Source organism: Carya illinoinensis, chromosome 3 (assembly GCF_018687715.1).
Source record: "Carya illinoinensis cultivar Pawnee chromosome 3, C.illinoinensisPawnee_v1, whole genome shotgun sequence".
Classification (NCBI taxonomy): domain Eukaryota; kingdom Viridiplantae; phylum Streptophyta; class Magnoliopsida; order Fagales; family Juglandaceae; genus Carya; species Carya illinoinensis.
The window spans coordinates 7,883,183-7,907,160 of NC_056754.1; the positions used below are offsets into that span (position 1 = coordinate 7,883,183).

The 23,978-nt window shown below is 36.9% G+C and overlaps 2 protein-coding genes across 6 annotated transcripts; one reads left to right on the plus strand and one right to left on the minus strand.

Annotated features, from left to right (window-relative positions):
- Positions 1-82: 82 nt before the first annotated feature.
- Positions 83-7,102, plus strand: LOC122303011 (ultraviolet-B receptor UVR8). 3 transcript variants are annotated; one of them, XR_006240578.1, is made up of 10 exons: positions 83-310; positions 906-1,166; positions 1,507-1,700; positions 1,797-1,844; positions 2,828-2,900; positions 3,269-3,440; positions 4,309-4,740; positions 4,819-5,010; positions 6,332-6,481; positions 6,668-7,102. XR_006240578.1 is itself a non-coding variant. In XM_043114538.1 (9 exons), the coding sequence occupies exons 2-9, from the start codon at positions 914-916 to the stop codon at positions 6,378-6,380; spliced, it is 1,413 nt and encodes a 470-aa protein (XP_042970472.1). In that variant the 5' UTR covers positions 83-310; positions 895-913; the 3' UTR covers positions 6,381-6,639. The 3 variants fall into 3 exon arrangements, 2 of the variants coding, with proteins under 2 accessions (XP_042970472.1, XP_042970471.1); XM_043114538.1 differs by lacking the exon at positions 6,668-7,102 and having other exon boundaries at positions 895-1,166; positions 6,332-6,639; XM_043114537.1 differs by lacking the exon at positions 6,668-7,102 and having other exon boundaries at positions 6,332-6,639.
- An 86-nt stretch (positions 7,103-7,188) lies between these two features.
- LOC122303012 (agamous-like MADS-box protein FUL-L) lies at positions 7,189-19,722 on the minus strand. 3 transcript variants are annotated; one of them, XM_043114541.1, is made up of 9 exons: positions 19,169-19,722; positions 18,393-18,434; positions 9,703-9,781; positions 8,935-8,999; positions 8,367-8,466; positions 8,205-8,246; positions 7,916-7,957; positions 7,653-7,789; positions 7,189-7,506 (listed from the first exon to the last, which is right to left on the minus strand). In XM_043114541.1, exons 1-9 carry the CDS (start codon positions 19,351-19,353, stop codon positions 7,503-7,505), a joined length of 696 nt encoding a protein of 231 aa, XP_042970475.1. In that variant the 5' UTR covers positions 19,354-19,722; the 3' UTR covers positions 7,189-7,502. The 3 variants fall into 3 exon arrangements, with proteins under 3 accessions (XP_042970475.1, XP_042970473.1, XP_042970474.1); XM_043114539.1 differs by having other exon boundaries at positions 7,189-7,465; positions 19,169-19,717; XM_043114540.1 differs by lacking the exon at positions 18,393-18,434 and having other exon boundaries at positions 7,189-7,465; positions 19,169-19,710.
- Positions 19,723-23,978: the final 4,256 nt, after the last annotated feature.

The following is a 23,978-nucleotide window of genomic DNA, read 5'->3' on the forward strand; positions in this document are numbered from 1 at the left end:
TACAAGCCTAGTAGTTGGTCACACCACGGGAATCTCAGGAAGAAGAAAAAAATAAAAAAATAAAGAAGAGAAAAACATAAAAGATTGAAATATCTGACCGGTTTTTCAGGTCTAGAAGATTCTTCTCCTTCAAGGAGGGGAGGCTTTTGGGTCCTTGAGCCATTGCCGAAGATACGCAGCCAAGTCCGCCCTAACTTCCACTTTGTCGGACCAACCATCTCATTTCCACCTTCCCGCAAATCTTTCACGATCTCAAGTTTCCTCTTCTTTTGAGGAATTGATTGAATTCCAACCTATTCTTCATATTCAGGTGCGTCCTTTCTTTTCTCATTCAAACCCCACCCCCCCTCTCTCCCCTCCCCCCCCCCTTCTTCTATTATCTCTGCTATAGTACTAACTGCTCATGGTTATGCCTTTCCGAAACAATATCCATACGCTTTTCCCGACTTCGGAACTGAGATTTCCTGGTTTTGTTAATTTCCCAAAAAGTTTTGCTTTATCTTTTGAATCATTCATGTTGTATGCTAATTGCTACCTTGCACTCCATTTGGTTGCTTATTTTGGTTTTCTTATTGGACCGAGTATGAGGAGACTCATCCAGCTATTCCAAATATCTGGTTTTATCTTTTAGTTGAATCTACGATTTTCTGGAAAATCACCACATAAAACATCACTTTTCTCATTTGACTTATCTTTCCCTCCAAAGTTTTACTCCACTACCCAACAGAGTATATTACCTTGAAAAATTTTCTTCTCTGTTGTTTAAACATTGACGAAGTCTCGAGTTTCAAGCCGAAATTCTGCTCTGAGCGATCTTTTTTCTTTTCGAAGAGTCTTTTTCCTAGGCATCAGAAACATCGTGTACGATAAATTGATCTGATTGATTTTTATTAGTTGGTTTTTAGGGATATAAATGGATATTAATGAAATTGTTGACACTACTCGACCCAAAAACCTCCCGACAAAGAGTGCAATTTATGTATGGGGCTATAATCAGTCGGGGCAGACGGGTAGGAAAGGCAAAGAGTGCCAGTTAAGGATCCCCAAGCAGCTTCCTCCCGAGCTATTTGGGTGCCCGGCTGGTGTCAATTCGCGTTGGTTGGACGTTGCTTGTGGTCGTGAGCATACTGCGGCAGTGGCCTCTGATGGGTCACTTTTCACATGGGGTACAGTCCGTTTACCCCCTATGTGTCCCCTGTATATATACATATATATTTTTTCTATAATTTGTATGATTCGATTATTATTATTATTTTCTTTTTGTAATGTGATATCTCTAAAATTTTATGGAAAAAAACATGCGTAAGAGCTGTTGAATAGAAATGATTGGGTTGAATGCATATCATTAGGTTTTATTCTTGATTATAGTGGGTTTTACTAATTATTGGGAATGGCTTTTATTTTTTTGGCTGTCTATAGTAGCAGCTATATATAACATCATGTTGAAAATGTAGCATGCTGTACAACATAAATGAGCCAGAATCATAAATGTGTGAGATTGACCAGGGGCTAATGGCTTTGGTCAATTGGGAGATGGAACTGAGGAGCCAAGGAAGCACCCTAAGAAAGTTAAACAATTGCAGACAGAGTTTGTGAAATCTGTATCTTGTGGAGCACATTGTACTGCTTGTATAGCAGACACTCGTGAAACTGATGGAACCGTCTCAAAAAGTAGGCTCTGGGTTTGGGGCCAGAACCAGGTACTGTTTTTAATTCTTTCAGCATTGTCTTTTTATCAACTTGATCTTTGACAAATAATATTCCGCATGTTTACATTATTCTGCTTCTCCTTACAGGGATCAAATTTTCCTCGCTTATATTGGGGGGCCTTTCCTCCTAATACGGTATGCTATATTTCTTTTGTTAAGTTTGATTTTATGTAAATTATTCAAGCTTTTGTTTTGGTCAAGGTGGGTCAAAATTGTTGATTTTTGTGTTTCTGATACTACAAAATTTATCTATTAAACTAATTTTCAAAAGAAAAGCAAGAAAGAAAATTAGGCTGATCATGAATTTTTATGTGAAGCAAATTTTCAAGCTAATTAGAAATAGTGCGAGATAGAAGACACAACCTATGTTTAATCAAGTGTAATAACTTTTTGTTGTATGCATGGATAGAAGACAGAACCTATGTTTAATTGAGTCCTGATCCTGGTATGTCAACTAAGTAACACAGACTTATGCACTCATGAGAAGAAGAATAATAAAGAGAATAATGCTAAGTCTCCATTCCATCACCATAATAAATCCTAAAACATAATCTTTTCCATTCTAAAGACCATGGGATGTATTTTTAGTCTCTGATGGAGTAGAAATGCAGACCTGCAAAAGGTGTAAGATAAATTCTTAACTCTTGCAAATGAAAGGCTAGTCCTTACTGGTTGACATAAGTCTATCTATTTGTGCCTATACTTTTATGATATTTCTGAAGGTGAATGTTCTGTTGCTAATCTATATGCTGTCCAAAGAGAACTATTGCTGCCGACACTTCATGTATTTGTTTCTAGGTATATAGCAGTTGCGTTATAATATGTAATTTTATCGTATACTAAAGGTCCCTGATTACAAATTATTGTATACTATAATTTGTCATGCACTTTCTGATGTATATCACAAACCTTGTGTCCTAACACTGATGAACTCCATTTTTTGTCACATCGTGTAAATATGTTAGAAATATATGTTTTCTAACAATCTAACAATTTTATTGATGATCCTTCTAATCCACATGTAAATTTTAATTTCTTGTCAAGCATCGGCCAGCCTGTGTATGAGTTTTTCTTGTTTATATATCCTCAAGTCTGAATGTATATTACATTCATAACAGATTATCCGCCAAGTGTCGTGTGGGGCAGTGCATGTGGTGGCCTTATCAGAGGATGGCCTACTTCAAGCATGGGGTAAAGTTTCTTCTAGAATAACGACTTACCATTATGTTAATAGAAGTATCTCAACTGAATGTAATTATAGCAATGCAAGCAGTTTTGTGTGTATTTATTTAGGTGCGGTTTGGATAGTGAGATGAGATGAGATGGTTTTAGATGAAAGTTGAATAAATATTGTTAGAATATTATTTTTTAATATTATTATTGTTTTGAGATTTGAAAAAGTTGAATTGTTTATTATATTTTATGTGGGAATTTGGAAAAGTTGTAATGATGAGATGAGATGAGATAAAACACTCACTATAGAAATGGAAACTTGTGTTTGTACTCTAGTTTCCTTATTCATAGTAATTAGTATTTGTCTTTGATTTCTGAAAAACCAGGTTACAATGAATATGGTCAACTTGGCAGAGGTGTTACATGTGAAGGACTACAGGGGGCTCGTATAATAAATGCTTATGCGAAGTTCCTTGATGAAGCTCCTGAGCTTGTGAGGATTACCGATGTGTCATGTGGGGAGTACCACACGGCGGCAATATCTGACAAAGGCGAGGTGTAAGTGATCTGAAGGACTTTTTAGGAGGAGTTAAGTTCTAAATTTAAGCATGATAATTCTGGTTTTCAGCATGGTACATATCTCTCTGAAGGTCTGACAAAATCTTCAGATGGGCATCTCATGTCTAGCCAGGAGAAAGGTTGCAATGGAAATGTGATGCATTTTGATTCAAGTCTCTGTCCCCTTAACTTGGTTGAAAGCTTAAGTTCAGTTTAGATGTTTAATTGTTCCGGCTACTAACTTATGGATTTGCATAAGTATTTGTATATGGTCGGAATGCTTCATATTATTAATTATTGTAATGTGCCTGTCCTATTAGTATATCCTTAGGTATTATTCTAGGTAAACATGTGGGCGAATACACAAGTTATAAAATTTCACTATCTGTTATGAAGTTATTTGGTTAGTATTGCACCGTATGATGCCAGAGGAAAACAATGTTGAATGTGTGATGTATGTGCCAATGCCCATCCATAAGATCCATTACCATCCCCTATCTTAAGTTGTACAATATTTATAAATATGAAATAAAAATGAACTTCAGTCAGAAATATGATCATGATAGAGAATTAGTTATAGCTTCAGGCTGGGAGGTGCATAAATGCATCTATATCGCCCACATGAATGCAGCTATTTTTTTTTTTTTTTTTTGTTCCAGTTCTCAGTTATGAAATTAAAATATTGGAGATTTTAGTAGATAGCAAGAAGCTTTAGATAGAATTATTTCTTCAAAGCTATGCTGTATTGTTTCCTTTTTACTTTTTGGTACAATTGTCAAAGTTCAACTTGTTGAGAATTGTAACTCATGATAATTTTTTTTTTTTGATAAGTAAAACTCATCATGATAATTTTCTTTGCGCATCACAGCTATACTTGGGGTCTAGGAAATATGGGGCAACTTGGGCATAATTCTCTCCAGTCTGGGGATAAAGAGCTATTGCCGAGGAGAGTGGTTGCCCTTGATGGAATATTCATAAAGGTTGTCGCATGTGGTGGTGTACATACATGTGCTGTGACTCTGAAGGGAGCTCTTTATGCTTGGGGTGGTGGTCAAGTAGGGCAATTAGGCCTTGGGCCCCAAACTGGATTCTTTTCATGTGTTCCTAATGAATCCGAGACATTTTTTCGCAATATCCCTATTATGGTTGTTCCAAATGGGGTGCAACTTATTGCATGTGGACATTCCCACACACTTATTTCCACCAGGGATGGAAGAATTCATGGATGGGGTTACAATAATTATGGTCAGGCAGCTAACAAGAAATCTACATATGCTTGGTATCCATCACCTGTTGATTGGTATGGTATAGCTAATCTAATGCTTGGTTTTGTGACAGTTGTATGTCCTCCTATGCTGATGAAAATTCTATGTTGCAGGTGTGTTGGGGAAGTGCGGAAAATAGCAGCTGGTGGTGGTCATTCAGCTGTGTTGACTGATGCTTGTTCCTTAAAAGAGTTGTGTGAGTTTAGGCTTGCAGATGGTGTCACTCTATTAAATGCTTCTGAGATCGAGGATGTTGCTTCCAGAACGGGATCAGATGCTTTAGCACGTCTCTGTGAAAAACTGAGGTATTGGCTCCTGTTTATGGCTTATAGCTATCTGTTATGGCCTTTTGCTTGAGTATTTTGGAAAGTGAAAGTCCCTTGAGGGAAATCCCAGGTTATTGCACCCAGTTAATATCCGTTATCTTAAATCAATGATATCATAATTGAAAGACCTCAAGCCCTGAGCTTGCTTTTCTTAAAGCTCAAATTGGAGAAACTAACTTTGCTTGAAATTTTGGCTGTTCAGAGATTTGTAAGGAAAAAATCATACTCGCGCAGATATACTAAATAAAGAATGCATAAAAAATTTCACTTTGCTTAGTTTGCCCCTGAAAAATTCTCCTTTATTGCTGTGTAGATAATTTATGTTATTTGAATAAAGAGGTATTTAAATTTCTAGTTGACATTTGCGACCTCACTCCCTCAGCAAAATGAAATGAAACCATTTTTCCGTCACAGAAGAAGCATGATTTCTTATAATGAAGGATCTGATTTGGGGTTGCATAGAGGGAAGAGAAAAGCATGTTTGGTGGTTATTTCAGGGGCAATGACCTATTTGCAAAATGAAGAAGAGGACGACCTATAATGACATGTATATGTATGTATATATTAACAGGGGAATCACCCCACGGCAGAGCTCTTAGGACTCAACCATGGAGCCTAAACTCTGGGAAGACTAGCATAGCAACCCACCGCCATGGCCTCCGACTTAAATCGCACTTTGATCCAAGGGGAATCGAACCTGTGACATGGGGCTCATGTACACAAGTTTGCCCTTGCCACTTGGGCTACCCAAGGGTGGGTATGAAATATACTTGCACAGATTTGTTAATTCTTATTTAACCTACTGGAACTATAACTCTCAACTCTAATAATAAACACATTCCTTATAAAACCTAATACAAGACGGACTTGGATTCTAAGAAAAGAACATAAAACACTATAACTCCTAGAAACCTTTATACTCAATTTAATTACCCAAATAACCTTAACTTCTAAATATCACACAGAATTACAAAAGGAAACATAACTTGTGAACTAACAACCCCAAATCCTAAAACTGTTTCAATCCTTGACTCATGACTGGACACTCAAAAAACTATACATGGCTTGTCATATTTGATATTGCACTTGAGCCAATCAAAAATCTTGGAATTTATAAAATTGCGAAGTAACATCAAATCAGTCTTTAATAGCTGCATCAATATCCATTACCACCAGAAATGTGGCGCCTCAGACTGAGATTATGCAGCACTTTGGTCATTGGTCTTTGCTTGTTTTATTCTTCACACTTGCATGATTTAATAAGGTGCAGATGCCACTGCTGACCTCTTTTTATTTGCAGGGAACATATGCTTGTTGGTGGTGACTGTGAACGCGAAGATGATGAGTGAAGAAGCAATTGATTTAGCTTCAAGATGGCTGATTATTTTTTCCTGTTGGCCTCTTTTATCACCAGTTAGGTTAGAAGTGCAAACTCAAATACTGATTGAAGGTTAGGAAATCTCTTCTAATATTAACATTACTTGTCATTCACTTGGTATGTATTTCTGATAGCGACGGATAAAAAATTGAAGTCAAGATGGATATTATAATTGGGATGATGAACTCGTGAAATTTTACGGTTAATGGGACTTGAAACGTTTGTAAAAAGGTTTTGACTAGCCATTTCTTTCTGTAGCTCGGTAAATTTAATTGCTTGGGAACCGCAATGCTGCTGATTGAGCTGCTGTGAGTTGAGGAATGGCTTTGCGCTTAGCTGGTTTCCATGGTAGGAACCCATTTGCTCAAGCTGGGGGAGGATTTTAGCAGACCCTTACTGTAGATGGTTCAGCAGTGTAGAAGCTCCTTGTCTGGTAGAATTAGAACTTAGAGTGAATGTAAAGTACTTCTTGGCTGGTAGAGTTGGTCAAAATCTAGCTCGTTGTATAAGAGGCTAAAAAGGGGAGGGCAAGGGGGAAGTGGGTATTGCCTTGTCCCTGGTGACCTGCTCTATTTGAGCTTGCTCCTATTTGTTTGGGGCAACCTTCATAAATGGATAGGTGTCACCATATTAATTAGATTAGGAGCAAAGGATGGTTCGTTGTGCCAAATAGAGCCAAGCGTTTGCCGTCTCCGTCCTGGCCTTTTGGGGGATCTGATGAACTACACTCGAAAACAAGCAATAGCGAACTATCAGCCATGCCCATATGCAAATTGCAGTATTAGGCCCAAGAACTCTTTTAGAAGAAAAGGTGCAGCCTCGAAAGACTTGAAATTTCGAAATACAGTGACGCGATGGAGCAACATGATATTAAACTTTACAAGGATTGTTAATGTCGTTTATCTTAATTTTCCACTTCAAAAAGCCTCAGCTTGGTGACTCTATCCATTAATGTGGCGGAGCATCCACGGTGGCATAAGCGTAGTGGTACTAGGCTGAGTCTGTGATCCAGCATCTTGATCATCTACCATTGCTGTTGCCCCGAAAGTAGTCCCGCTACGTAATTTATTAAAAAGATCATGATGTACGTGCATTAGCTGAGCCAGTTGACGTCAAAAGATCACTTGCATATATCTCTTACTTAAAGACTCACGCACACATGTTTGTTATCCGCAGACGTGCGTTTTGAGAGAGAGAGAGAGAGAGAGAGAGAGAGAGAGAGAGAGAGAGAGATCTAGAGTACCCGATAGCTAGAGAAGGAAGTGCTAGCGTCAATGGTGGCGACTGTTGTGGGGATAGCATGAAGGTGTTTGAGTTTTGGCCTAGGCTTGGCTGCTCCCGGTGTGCATGCTCGACCACCGTCTTTTCATTTTCCTTGAGCTATTTGTCATAAAAAGAAAAAGAAAAAGAAAATTGTTCATAAACATGTAAATGGGAGATAGAAGCTGACTCCGAGTATGAGATGATTCTGTACTGTACGGTCATTTAGTACTTTTTTTTTTTTACCTCTTTAGCAAGCAAGTTGTTTTGATCCTGCAAAGCTTTTTCCTGTCACAAACCATGATGATCATGATTAGCGGCCAGCATGTTATTTCTATGTACTACCTCTCAAGTTTTCCCATGTAGCATGCATGGCAATTCTATAGCCAGCTCCTTACGAGCATTAAACTCTAGAGGTCTTGTAATTATGGAACTTGATAACCTTGCGTTAAATCCTTTTTCTAAAACATATCAAAATTGGTTTTGAAAGACTATGCAGATCACCCCAAAAAACCGTAATCATCTTGATCATTACCTTCTTCTGCAGCTCCGTAATGGATTCATGCATAAGTTGATTCTGCATATATAAGCCAAATGATTTATATGAGTATATATATTTAAATCAAATCTGTTTACACATGAACGTGCGTCCTCAAAATTATGTGCGCAATCAAGATAAAAGCAGTACTACGTTCACCTTTTTTGTTCTTATTCGCTTCAGACCTGTATCAAGCTGTTGCTCAAGATTTTGGAGCTCTCTTAAACTCAAGGGATCCAGATCTTCTCCAAATAAATTCCTACATTATATATGTACCCAATGTAAAATATGATGTCTCAGTCTCATCGACGACATCGCACTGATTGATGCATGGCTAATGCCTTAATTCCTAAAACGTAACCAAGAGATGCATGAAATCACCTCAACCTAAAAATTAGGTATTTGCATGATGCCCAACATTTGACCAACCCACCAGCTGTTCGCAAAAATCATCACCATCTATTGAACTTTAAGCATTCTTTCTTTCGTTTTCTTTTTTGGGGAAAATCTTGAAAGCAATCTACCGTTCCTTTGAAATATATACTTTATTGGCTAAAATATCATCATTTCTGCTAGCTGAACGTTTTTGCGGTAGATCTGATTCATTAAATACTCATACCAAGGTGATCAAGTGGCTGTGATCTGGTCAAGGGGTGCTTGTTTTTGTTCAATTTGCTATAAAAACTCATCTCATTTTCTTTTCTATGAAGAGTACTCAGCTAATTACCTTATGTTCCTTTGTAAAACTTCAGTTCTGGCCAAGAGCTTGGGGAATTCCAGAGTCCAGCTTCCCTGGACGCCATTCAAAGAAGGGTTATAGAAATCACTGCATGCATTCATTAATTTTTCTGATCAACTTCTTTTAGTAAGCACTCCATCAAAGATCATGGCCATTTGATGGATCACAGAGCCCATCAGAGCATCAGATTATCCAAATTAAGTGCTCAGGTACATACCAGACATTGATACAATAATGACCAGATCGAGTCGTATGACGCGAATTATTTCAAACACAGGTGTGATCATAGTATTTCTTTTTTGAATAAGCTGAATTTACTCGCCTAAAAGAAAAAAACGAATAAGAAGAGAGGCCGTACTAATTAAGCATATAAATATTCCCGTGATTTTGCATCATGATAAAGACCATATATATATATATATATATGCACAGGCCAGGGGAACTTTCAAGGTAAGTACTATGTACGTATATATTCCCTCTAATAACTCTTCCCAACTCGCAGTACTCAACCAGCTTGGACTCAGGCTCCTAAACCCAAAACCAAAGCAAACTTGAGAAAACATGGTTTTGGTGATCCCAATGGTAAATGGACAGATATATAGGAAATAGTATGTAAGACATGGTGTGCTGTGGGGTAGGAATATATACTAAACATTGAAGGATCGAGAGAATAGATAAACACACCGGTCAATGCAGAAACACAGTTTAAGTCATGTTAAGGACATATATTGGATGTTGGCTTGCATGAGATCATACCTGAGATTCAGAATCGATTGTAACATGCTGTCTTTCAGCATATGAATACCTTTCATATCGTTCCAGGATTCTCTCCATGCTGCAAGAAAAGAATGGTTCTCATGATCAGTCTAAACGCATTGAGGCCTTTTCAGAAGTTGGCTGTTAATAGGAAAATATATAGAATGCATAAGACTTCATAAAAACTGAAAACCAGCCAATAAAGAAGCATTGAGTTTGAGGGAAGTAATCAAATAAATGTATATGAGTACTATATGAACTACCTTACACGTACACATGGTAGAGGTGAGCAATCGGGAGCTAGAGGCAATTTCGATTTCTTAATTTAGAAAAGCAAATCTCAGTTACTTTTACTATTATTATGATCTCCAACCTCAGACAAAAACAGTACTATGTAAGAATCATAGTCTTTCTAGGATTGTGATTAACCCTAATCTTTCATTCTAATTAAGACATGAGTGGCGACGTGGATAAGTAGTAAGTCGTTTGGTAAAATTCTGCATACTCTTTGTAATAGGTGTGCGTAACATACCATGCGTATGGGTGCAAAGGAGTTGGATGACCATGTGCAGTGGATGACTAACTAGCTAGCTAGTAGTTTCAGGGTGCAAGTTTTTCAAGTTTGACAGCAAATTTGATGCTGGTGGCGGCAGTATACATCCATTTGGAGAGAAGAAAAATTGTGTGCATGCTAGAATCAATTCCAGGCCAGTGGATTCCTTCGGGTCAACCCTACAAAATATATGGCAGCTGGAAAAATCTCGGGGTTTCTCCAAGCAGGTACTAACAATTAATAAGTTGATCTAATCCTGCCCTACGATATTTGTTGGCTTTTGTGTTGATCTTGCGGTGAAGGCCGGGTTGCCGCTTGCTTTAATCTTCCCTTTTATCGTGTATTATATGCTTGAGCACTCTCTCTGGTAAAATAGTTCTTTTAATATTAAGAAGTACAAGAAGCCGATAAATAATTTAAACTAAGACATTTGTTGATAACCAAGGGCGCGCTCTTTCTTCCATCCTTAGGTAGACATTAATTGATAAGAGGTGAATGCTTGAAGGGTACTTGCTTTGAGGTCAAAAAGGGGCCAGAAAGTCTCTTTGACACAAGAAGGTATTGGATGCATGGTAGTGATGGCTATATATTGTAAGAACAGACTTTTTAAGCAGAAAGATATTGAAATATTGAGAGAGCAGATACTACCAATATCTATATTCCCCAGTGCCGATTATCAAGGGTTGACTTGCAGTAAATTAACCTCTGACAAGCTAATTGAGGAAAGATAAAATATAATAATAATGAAGCTAAGTCTTAGTAATTATAAGTGTTATGAATATAATATAGATAATTAAACCTAGATTTTTTCATCAGTTTAAACTTTTAAGATAAGTTTTGGTTTAACATGATATCAGAGATCAATAAGATGTTAAACTATGGAAAGAATTGGATTTAATTATTTGTATTATATTTTTAACTGTGAGGATGCATTTTGTTCTTATGCAACTGGTGCATATTGTTATATTTACAAATTAGTGAGTGATCATGAAGATGAGTTATTAATTTGGAAATAAAGTTAATTGGTGAAGAGCTGGTTTCTTTAATTGATAAAATAAACTCAAAACAATCAAGGGCTAGTCATCTTCATCAGTCAATTATAGCTAAGAAACTGTCGTTGATAAAGCCTAATAAGCAATCTGTTGAACCAATATTGACAGACGGAGTAAATAGTATTCTATCTAAAATTTCTGCTATGTCTTAGGCAATGAGGAAAAAAGATAGAAGGAAATAAATGTCAGCATTCTATCAAGAAAGTATCCAAAAAAGATAGAAAGAAAGAAATGTTAAGAGTTCTAGCTATCAAGAACAAGTCACAATCTATATATATACAAGGGGTTGGACATGCACATGCAGTACGTTATGGTCACATTTTACAAAAGCTACTCCTAGCAATTGCATTTAAGCTGAAATACAAGAGCCAAAAACAAAGCCACCTGAATAGCTAGCCCTTCCATTGCATTTAGTCAAAGATTGGGCATTATAAACAGCTTGGCAACAAAGGCTTGGGGATTTTACGCTGCAGGCCAATATGTAATGACTTTTATGTGCTCAAATTAAAGAGTGATCAAGGATATTAGTTCTTTGTATAATGGTCCTTATGAATGTGGTAGGCCCAACTTATGATGATGAAGATATGGCAACAGATCGAAGATGTACGTAGCTTTCTAAGATCAGCAATTTCTCTATAGTATCGTGACTTGGGTAAAGTTATGTGTGAAGTAGTTCCATTATTATTGTAGATATCAAAGGTATATATGGAATACGTGGGAGCAATATAGTTACCCTCCCCCATACCAACACGGTCATACTAGCTAGCACAAAAAGAATTAATTCCTGTTTTCCTAGGATTGGCATCAAGATTCAAGCTGGCACAGACTTACCAAAATCCTTGTCAACCCTAGATCTTGGTAGTGGCCGGGAATTTGAAGTACTTAAGAAACCATTTCTTTGATCATGTCATTATATAAGAAATGTCTTTGGATTTATAGGCATACCTTTCATTGGTCAATTGTAGAGGAACAATTCTTTTTCTTTAAGTAATTGAAAATCTTATTAAAGATGATAATGACGTAGTCATCATATACATTGTAGAGAAACACGATAAGGCCGAATAAAAAATTATATAAGAAAATCATGAATATTTGGCCCACTAAAGGTAGAATAGAAGAAGAATGTTTTAAACTCTTCCATCGTCCGTCCACTCATGATCCTCAAAATTTCTATGATTTATTCCCCTCCCCTATACCTACAGGGTCATACTAGCTAGCACTAAAAGTGTTCATTCCTCTTTTCCTAGGAATGGCATCAAGATTCAAGCTGGCATAGAATCACCAAAATCCTTATCAACCCTAAATCTTGGTAGTCACGAATTTGAATTACCTAAAAAACCATTTCTTTGATCATGCCATTATATATGAAATATCTTTGTATTTATAGGCATACATTTCATTGATCAATTGCAGAGGAACAATTCTTTTGTATAAGTAATAATCAAAAATCTTATTAAAGATGGTAATGGCTTAGTCGTCTTGTACATTATAGAGAAACAAGATAAGGCCAAATAAAAAATTTCACAAGGAAATCATAAATATTTGGCCCATTAAATGTAGAATAGATAAAGAATAATATTTTAAACTCTTCCATCGTCCACTCATGATCCTCAAAATTTCTATGATTTATTTCCCTCCCCTATCCCACATGGCCATACTAGCTAGCACTAAAAGAGTTCATTCCTCTTTTTCTAGGAATGGCATCAAGCTTCAAGCTGGCATAGACTTGCCAAAATCCTTATCAACCATCTTGGTGGTCGGGAATTTGAATTACCTAAGAAACCATTTCTTTGATTACGTCATTTTATATGACTTGTCTTTGTTTTTATATAAGTAATTGAAAATCTTATTAAAGATGGTAATGGCTTAGTCGTCATGTACATTATAGAGAAATACGATAAGGCTGAATAAAAAATTATACAAGGAAATCATGAATAGTTGGCCCAATATTAAACGTAGAATAGAAGAAGAATGTTTTAAACTCTTCCATCATCCACTCATGATCCTCAAAATTTCTATGATTTATTTCCCTCCCTTATACCTACATGGTCATACTAGCTAGCACTAAAAGAGTTCATTCCTCTTTTCCTAGGATTGGCATTAAGATTCAAGCTAGCACAGACTCATCAAAATCCTTGTCAACCTTAGATCTTGGTAGTGGCTGGGAATTTAAATTACCTAAGAAACAATTTCTTTGATCATGTCATTATATATGAAATGTCTTTGTATTTATAAGAATACCTTTCATTGGTCAATTGTAGAGGAACAATTCTTTTTCTACAAGTAATTGAAAATCTTATTAAAGATGGTAATGACTTAGTCATCATGTACATTGTAGAGAAACATGATAAGGCCGAATAAAAAATTATACATGAATATTTGGCCCTTTATATGTAGAATACAAGAAGAACGTTTTAAACTCTTCCATCATCCACTCATGATCCTCAAAATTTCTATGACTTATTTCCCTCCCCTATACCTACATGGCCATGCTAGCTAGCACTAAAAGAGTTCATTCCTCTTTTTCTAGGAATGGCATCAAGGTTCAAGCTGGCATAGACTTGCCAAAATCCTTATCAACCATCTTGGTGGTCGGGAATTTGAATTACCTAAGAAACCATTTCTTTGATTATGTCATTTTATATGACTTGTCTTTGTTTTTATATATATAAGTAATTGAAAATCTTATTAAAGATGGTAATGGCTTAGTCGTCATGTACATTATAGAGAAATATGATATGGCTGAATAAAAAATTATACAAGGAAATCATGAATATTTGGCCCATTAAACGTAGAATAGAAGAAGAATGTTTTAAACTCTTCCATCGTCCACTCATGATCCTCAAAATTTCTATGATTTATTTCCCTCCCCTATGCCTACATGGTCATACTAGCTAGCACTAAAAGAGTTCATTCCTCTTTTCTTGGTGTTAGGAGATTTTTCACCAGGCCCAAAAGGTCCAGAGGTTCAGCTCGATACCCAGGGGCCCATACCTGCCAAGCCATCCGCCAACCCAACTAAAGGGCTCTTGACCTCGTATAACCAGCTTTGGGACCTCAAAGCAGAGGTCAATCCACTACCCAAGAAGTGTGAAAAATTTGCCTTGGAGAAAAGTAAAGAGGAACATGCCATCTTGATGGGATTAAACCCTAGGACGAAACAAAGGATCACGCTGCATTAGTTGCGCCCTCCATAGGATCATGCCGCATTAAATGCATCTCCCAAAGGGTTATGCCGTATTAAATGGGTATGGCGGAAGGGACTTCGAGAGAACATCTCCCCTGGCCACAAGGTATGGCTGCTTGATCCTCGAAACTAGGTATAAAAAAGAACTCTCAGGTATTGGGAAAAGGGTTACACTCTTAATTCTTTGAGCTGTCTCTACTCTCACTACTCTTCTACATATTGTCCTGAAGTATTACTAATTTTGGTATCAGAGGCTCTCTGGCTACCACCACGGCCACCACTTCTCGATTTTTTCTTTGTGTTTGTAAGCCAAAGATTGAAAACTAGAGTTGCAGAGGGCCTGACCCATAGGCGTACGAAATACAATGTTAACACTTAGGATTGGCATCAAGATTCAAGTTGGCACAGATTCATCAAAATCCTTATCAACCCTAAATCTTGGTAGTCGAAAATTTGAATTACCTAAGAAACCATTTCTTTGACCATGTCATAATATATTAAATGTCTTTGTATTTATAGGCCTACCTTTCATTGATCAAATGTAGAGGAACAATTCTTTTTCTATAAGTAATTGAAAATCTTATTAAAGATGGTAACGGCTTAATTAGTCGTCATGTACATTGTAGAGAAACACAATAAGGCCAAATAAAAAATCATATAAGGAAATCATGAATATTTGGCCCATGAAACGTAGTATTGAAGAAGAATGTTTTAAACTCTTCCATCATCCACTCATGATCCTTAAAATTTCTATAATTTATTGCCTGCCAAATTTATTAAATGTCTATATATATAGAAGCCATCCATGCTGCTATATATCATTTTAGGGCTACCATATTATAACTCTCTAAATTTTATTATAAAGATGTATATTATTATCCACTAAGCTTAACTCAAGCCAACCCAACTCTACCTAAAAAGACTTTCCATAAGGCTCCACAACCTCACAATGGATAAAAGCTATAGACTAGAAAACAAATTTCCGCTCTTTCTACACATACATCATTAATCAATACCAATAGTTTGACATTCTCTTAGGTGGCCAGGGTGACTTTCCTAAGCAGATTGTCATGTATATAGGCACCAATCGTGTGGAGATGGTGACACTAAGCCGGTTGTTGCAATTGGGGAAATGTAGGAAGAAGCACTAGATGATGAATTATAACCAGTTGTCAATGCATGACTGTTGCCTCTATGCTGGAAAGGCATGAAGTAGTACTAGTACCAATATTTAGAAGGGACTAATGATTAAAAATAAAAAAACAAGGGTTTGAAGTTCTAACTTCTTAATAACAAGATAAGGAAATCAAGTAGATGACTTGGATCATCCAACTCCAAATTCACCTATTATTTTGAGAAAAGAACGAATAAAAGGAAATATCTCAATATATAGTTTAGAAATGAATAGATGGGTTGGGGAAAAACATAGCTTCAACATTTCACAAGCATTAAGCAAAATCCCTTTTAAAACTTCCGTTAGAAGGGGCAAGCTGATACTCAATTGCAATGGGCCTTTTTTTTCCCTTTTTTGTCATCTATTCTTTGACACCTTTATAACTTTTATCATTTTTTAATATTATTTTATTTTTATTTTTCAACTGAGATGTTGTACAAAGGAGGGAGAAAATATAGGAGGTGGATACATATGTTGCTGTTTTTATAAGTTATTCTAGTACTCATCAATAGACCACGACATTTAAGAGTAATGATATCCACACAATATATTTTACATTGTATATATTTCACAATATATATAAAATAAATATATTTTTATAAAATGAAGTTATTTTTAAGATAATTTATAAAAATATTTCTCATTTTAAAATATTATTTTGTAAAATATTACCAAAAATAACGTCTGTTTATAATTTTTCGACATTTAAAAAAGGCATTAATCAACAACTTTTGAGAGCTAGCTAGCATTTCTTCAATGTGTAAGTAGGTTATAACTAGCTTGTCACTTCTATGGCTGTTAATCATAAGTGAACTCTGCATTGAAAGCTGCAACAAACAATCTGCAAAGCTCTGCAGATACTTGTAAATTTGTAATTTATTGTTTTCCTGAATGTCTCGGCAAGGGTTTTGGAGAAGACAGCCAACTTAGCTAGGCATGTGCAGTCTAATCCCCATATATACTGCAGGATATATTTACCTGATATTTAAGACTCAGGGATTTATGACCGAAAATCTCCACAAAGGGATATTAGCTTTCGGACACAATTAAGGTTGGACAAATGCTTCCTGCTCAGGCACCTTGAACCTTAATCCATGACCTATATAGACAAGTGGAAGTTATTGAATGGATACTTTTCTACACAGCTGGTCGACATTAAATTTGGTTTGGATAGCAAAATCCTCCCAACTCATTTTAATATCTAAATATCTCAAATATAATTACTTTTTAGTTTTAAATTTTTTTCATCTAATCATTACTTAATCATGATAACTTATTCAAACTTTCAAATAAAATGTAAAAAATAATTCAATTCTTTTAAACCTCAAAAAATAATATTATAATAACATTTTAACTTTATAATATTTTTATTTAATTTTTTCATTCTCATTTTCCAAAATCCCATAAAACATGATATTAAGTCAAACCATTTGATCACTACTATTTACAAACTATTTCACTACTATTCACAGATCATCTCAATATCCAAACAAGTCCTTACTCTTTCCATGCATATATATATATATACACACACACTGCAAGTTGGAGTACTAACATCAAGATTGATCAATTCGATCCATTGAAGGCAAGTGTTGGTCCCGCTATTCTCTATGTGCAAAATGTTGAAAAAAACATCTATGGCTGAAGATTTAACTAGGGTTTACTTTAGATTAGAATGGATTCCTTGCCAATTACTTTTAGGGTGCGAAGGAAACAAATCTTACTCGTACATTTTAAACCACAGTCACCTAAGTACGTATGACTCATATATATATATATATATATATATTTGTTACCTTGTCCTGTTCATTTTGATGGATAATAATAATGATAATAAAATGAATGTTTCTAGGAATTAAAGCTTCTCTCTCCAATACGTACGTCTAGGTACTTTCAGTTAATTTCGTTTCTAGTACTTGAGTGGCTTTAATTCAGTCTTCAATGTTTCCTTCCTCTCATATAATAGTGGATCCCAGTACTATAATTTATCCAAGGGATTCATTATGATTTGAAATCATGGAGTTTGCATGCTTCCAGAGTTTTAGGTAGTTTTCTCCAACCTTGTGCATGAATATATAACTTCTCTAAGATCTATCTGGAGACCTCTATAAAAAGTGAAACTAATTAATGCTTTATGTATGACTCTTGAAATGTTTAAATAATCCCAGGTGCAAATAATCCCTGGGGAAAGGATATTTAAACTACAAAATCAAGATATATACGAAAGTTTGAAGCACCTAACAAGAACAAAACAACCTAGCAAAGGCATGCAAGATACATTGGCCGGAGGGGCGCTTTTCTAATATTAACGAAAAAACCTTCTTACTCAGAGCCAAAGATACATACAAACAGACGTAAATATATACATAAATACATACATATATAGTACATACATATATTCAAGTGGGCGTATTTTACGTATGATCCATTTAATTTCATGCTTTCTTCTAAATTAAAAAATGGTTATACGGGTACTGGAAGATCTTTGTGGAGATCTTAAATAACGAACTTTTACTTTCCACGATTAAAATCATTGAGAAGGCGTCCTCCTTCGTGCCCAACAACATTGGATATTAGCAAATACTAGGTTATAAAACCGAGGAAATATAACATGACCACGCCCCGTGACACACAGCTCAAGGTATTCATATATTATAAATTCTTCTAGCACTGCATATATAGCTTGTATAATGCTGCATATCGTGTATCCACTAATGGTCTTACCCAATGGATGCAATGTAGTGTCTGTGAAATATTGAGCAATATCTGTACAAAATAAAAGCAAATTTACTAACAATTTCACTATCCTTTCTACTGTACAAAAACGATTTTCAATTTTAAAACAATTCAGGAACACAAATAGCATTTTTTTTTTCCTGGTAGGTTTTGCTTTTTTGACAATTTTTTCTTCGTTTGCTCTCCTTCTTAGTTAATGCCAGAAGAAATATAGGAGAACGCCTACAGTGTCATCTAAAAAAGGTCAAACTATTAAGTATAGTCTTATGCACAACCTGTGCTTGTGTTCGAGAGACTGGAAAAGAGAAAGAATTATTTCTTCGTTTGCTCTCCTTCTTAGTTAATGACAGAAGAAATATAGGAGAACGCCTACAGTGTCATCTAAAAAAGGTCAAAGTATAGTCTTATGCACACAACCTGTGCTTGTGTTCGAGAGACTGGAAAAGAGAAAGAGAGAAAGAGAACGTGGAGTATAAGCTAACTTAATATGTAATTTTCAAACGCCTCAGTGTGTAGGATGATCTAAATTTGATGGCATTTGGGTGATACGCTGGCCATGACAAACAAACAAACACATCAGTCGGGGGGATGACCTAGATTTGATGATTTCACTGCAATTAATATTCAGACCAGTTGAGAAAATAGACTGAAAAAAAAAAAAAAGAAGAAGAAAAACTCAAAAGTGCCATAACAAACAAATAAACCACATCAAAACAAAAAAGGAACAAAAAAATCAAGATGAAACGTAGTGTAAAAGTATGGACCTTGAATCAGAGGAAAACTCAAAGAGCTTCCCTTTTGTAGAGAACACGATCAAAGCGACCTCAGCATCGCATAGCACTGAGATCTCATGAGCTTTCTTCAGGAGCCCGGTCCGCCGCTTCGAGAATGTCACTTGCCGGCTGATCTTGTTCTCGATTCGTTTAAGTTGAACCCTACCTCTCCCCATTTTTTGTGCACCTTTTTCTCTTCTTGGAAAAAAAAAATGTGGCAAGAAAAAAAAAAGGTTATCTAGCTAAAGGAAAGTAAAACATGAGCTGAAAAATCTCCAGGAAAAAAACCCTAAATAGGGTTCATTTCAAAGCCAGGAGATAAAAAGAAAAGCATATTGTGAAGAAGATGATAATGATAGTGGTGGTGGGTCTGTGAGTGAGTGAATTATGGGTGCCTTTCTATTTTTGTGAATGAGAATGGTTTATGGTTATATATTTATGTTGCGAAAGGCTTTCTGTGTATATATATAGGAAAGCATGGGAAGAGAGTCTCCCGAGACGGAGAATAAAGATGTTAAAAGACTACTGGCCGGGAGTGAGTGGGAATGGTATCGTGGAAAACCAGAGTGGTACTAATGAGAAAACCAGGATTGGTTGGGGGAATTCGTTGTCGAACTGTTATTGGTGGAGAGTGGGTCACAGTCGTTACTGTCTCAATTTGAGCCACAGGTTTGAAGGCATGCAGTTCGTACGGATACCCTGTCATCTCAGCTAGCTAATCTCAGCAATATTGCTACGCGGGACCTGAAGGGGGCATCATGTCTTTTTATTCTTTTTTTTTTTTTTTTTTTTTTCTTTTATTTATTTATTTGTCTTTGTTCTGTAGTATTTATGTCTGTTGGTGACAGACGGCGCTGCACTTTCACGGTTTCATCACCAGCATTGCATTTGCCTCTGCAACTTCTTCTACTTCATGTTACTTTACCTTTTCCAGTTTTTATGGGCATATAATTTCGGGTCTAGAAGGATTACTATTACTTTCATTGCCAAAAGAAATCTCATTAATTTCCACGACAAACATCCTACGTACGTTGCCTCTTTCAGTGCTCACCAATTTCCATTTTACCATGTCAAATCATATGTTCACGACTCATGAATATAGACCACCACCTTTCATTTTGGGCATGAATTTTTCTATCTTATTTTGGCCACGTTTGTTCCCATAAAAACGAGAAATCGGGTAAGCTAGCCCTTAATTTTCCAGTAGTACCTTAGAAGTCACATGATTTTCCTTTGATTCTATTGATCCATATTTTCTGCTCGACCTGAAACGAATTTACACTACAAGGTTTTTGGAAATTTGACCCACGCATATTTTCTATTGATAGTAAACTTTTATACAGACCTCACTTAGCTATATTAGGAATTTACAATCCTATTTACAGAGCATTAAAAACATCATTCCAAAAACAGAGTATTTAATACAATATCAAATCCAGATCCTAGAATAAAGTCTAGCACAAATCTTGGGGCATAATTGTTGCTTTTGTTATCTCTTGGCTGTCACCAGATCATGCTTTGCGTCTTCCTTAATACGCCCCCGCAAGAACGGGCTACCATCGGTGAGTCCGATCTTGGTTCTTAGAAGATTAGTGCGTTGACGTGAAAGAGGCTTGGTGAGGAGATCTGCAAGTTGGTCACTAGTGTGTACATGACGAACATGAAGGGCATGTTGTTGAACCAAGTCTCTGACAAAGTGTAGATCAAGCTGAATGTGTTTCATTCTTGAGTGTTGCACCGGATTGAAACTTAAATGGGTGGCACCCAAGTTATCACACAGGAGCAATGGCGGTTGAGGGAGTGTAAACTTGAGCTCCTTGAATAGAGAAAGTATCCACATCGATTCAGCTGCTGCTGTGGCTAGCGCTCTATATTCAGCTTCAGTAGATGACCTTGCAATGGCTCTTTGTTTTTTTGAGCTCCAGGAAATGGGTGTTGAGCCAAGTAAAACCAAGTAGGCAGAGGTGGAACTCCGGTTGTCCAAGTTGCCAGCCCAATCCGCATCCGAGAAACATATAACTTCTGGTGAGGATGATTTTCTGATGTTGATGCCATGAAAAATAGTATTTTTCAAATATCTCAGCAGTCTCTTAGTGGCTGTCCAGTGAGTTGTGGTTGGACAATGCATGAATTGAGAGAGTTTGTTTACTGCAAAACTAATATCAGGCCGAGTTAGAGATAGATATTGCAAGGCACCAATGACCCGACGATATTCCGTGGAATCAAATGATGAAGAACCATCATCAAGCTTTAAGGAAACTGAAGTGGACAGTGGTGTTGCCACATCTTTGGCACCATCCATGCTTGTTTTTGCAAGAAGTTCACGAATGTAGTGGTGTTGAGATAAAAACAGGCCATCTTTAGTAGGAATTACCTCAACACCGAGAAAAAAATTCAGGAACCCCAAATCTTTGAGAGAGAACTTTTGGCCAAGCTGGTCAATGATGCTGGCCACAAAGCTAGATTTGTTCCCAGTAATGATCAAGTCATCGACATAGACCAAACAATATGCAAGTATTGAGTCATGATGATAGACAAATAGGGAGGAATCAGACTTGGCATTCACAAAACCGAACTCTAAAAGAGCTTGTTTGAGGGCTGAATACCAAGCACGTGGTGCCTGTTTAAGCCCATAAATTGCCTTTTGAAGACAGCACACATGCTCGGGGTGCTCATCATTCCGAAATCCTGGTGGTTGCTTCATATAGACTTTCTTAGTCAAATGACCAAGAAGAAACGCATTGTTTACATCCAGCTGTCTTAGTGACCAGCCTTGCATCACTGCCAGTGTCAAAACGGTTCTAATTGTAACAGGTTTAACTACAGGGCTGAAGGTTTCTTTGTAGTCCAAACCAGGCCTTTGATGAAAGCCTTTAGCCACTAATCTTGCTTTGAACCGATCAATAGACCCATCAGCATTTCTTTTAAGTCGAAACACCCATTTGCAGCCTATGATGTTACAGTCTTTTGGAGGGGGAACCAGATGCCAAGTATTATGGCGCATAAGAGCGGTTAACTCTGAGGACATGGCATCACGCCATCGGGGATCAGAAAGAGCCTCACTTACACGGGTTGGTTCCAAGGAGGGAGGAATTGGGTGTTTGGTGACTAGAAAAGACTTTTTGGGTCTGTAAATATTGTTCATAGACCGAGTGACCATATGATGAGTGCGTTCCTCAGATGAATTTGGTGGTGTAGACTCAGTGTGAACATTAACAGGGGCTGGAATTTCTGAAGTACGTAAAGGTGGGACTTCTTGTGGTAACGAAATAACAGGCAAAGAGGAACATACCTGAGAAGCATTCGGCGCAGGAGATGACACTAACCCAGTCGGTGGAGAAGCAGCAGTACCCAATGCCGAAGAGCCTGGAGACAAAGAGGAAGTGATTGTTGGCAACGAGATCATCACATCCGAAGTGGGCGAATGAGAGAGAGATGGAGTGGTGTCGGTGGATTTCTGAAAAGGGAAAGTAGCTTCATCAAAAACAACATGCCGTGAGGTGTACATACGGTGCGTTTTTGGCTCCAGACAGTGATATGCATTCTGAGATAAGGAATAGCCCACGAAAACGCACGGAACGGATTTGGGCTCAAGCTTAGTTTTATTATAAGGCCGTGTGAGAGGATAACACAAACAACCGAAATGTTTCAGCTTGAGATAATTGGGTCGTTGCTTGAAGAGATTTTCAAATGGTGTTTTATATTGCAGCGAAGAACTGGGCATCCGATTTATTAGATAGGCAGCAGTTTGAAATGCATAAGGCCAATACGAGCGAGGCATATGGGCATCAGTGAGGAGAGTAAGCCCGGTTTCAACAAGATGACGATGTCATCTTTCAGACACGCCATTTTGTTGCGGAGTGTGAGGTGCAGTTGTATAATGGCCAATGCAATGCACGGAGAGATAAGTTTTTAGCCCAATATATTCGCCACCATTATCTGAGTATAGGCTCTTAATTTTAGTGTTAAATTTATTTTCCACAAGATGTCGAAATTGAGGAAAAATAACTTGAACACTAGATTTATTAGCCATAGGATAGAGCCAAATATATTTGGTGAAATGGTCAATGAAAATAACATAATATTTTGAACCATCCACACCAATATCCGACGATGGACCCCAAACATCCGAATAAATTAATTCAAGGGGAGATGTACTCGTTAAACCATAGGAATGAAAAGGTTGACGATGAGCTTTATTTTGACAACATGAATTACAAAGCAAAGAAGTACTTTTTTTAGTAGGTAATGAAAAGGCACGGATAAGATGATTGACAATTTGGGAAGAGGGATGACCAAGTCGTTTGTGCCAACCATCAGTTGATGTACGCTCATGAACATATGCAACAACCTTTTTGGAAGCCATTTCCAGGGAATTCGGTAAAGGGTACACGCCATCTTCACAGTCACCTTTGAGTAGTGTCGCCCCCGTGATCCGATCCTTCACCAAAAAATAAAATGGATGAAATTCCAAGTAAACATTATTATGTTTCGTGAAATTATGAACTGAAACAATATTTTTTTTAATGGAAGGAACACATAAGGTATCACGTAAATGAAAGACACGATTAGGAGAAGTGAACGATAATGAACCAACATGAGAGACATGCAAACCTGAACCATCACCAATTACCACCTCATCAGTACCATCATACTCAGAGTGTATTGAGAGATTAGAGAGATTTGTTGTCATATTGTGCGATGCAGCGGAATCGACTAGCCATTTTTGATTTTTGCCTTGAGAAGCATTTGCACAGTTGGCTGTAATCTCATTTGAATGAAACTTTGGGCAGCTTCGGGC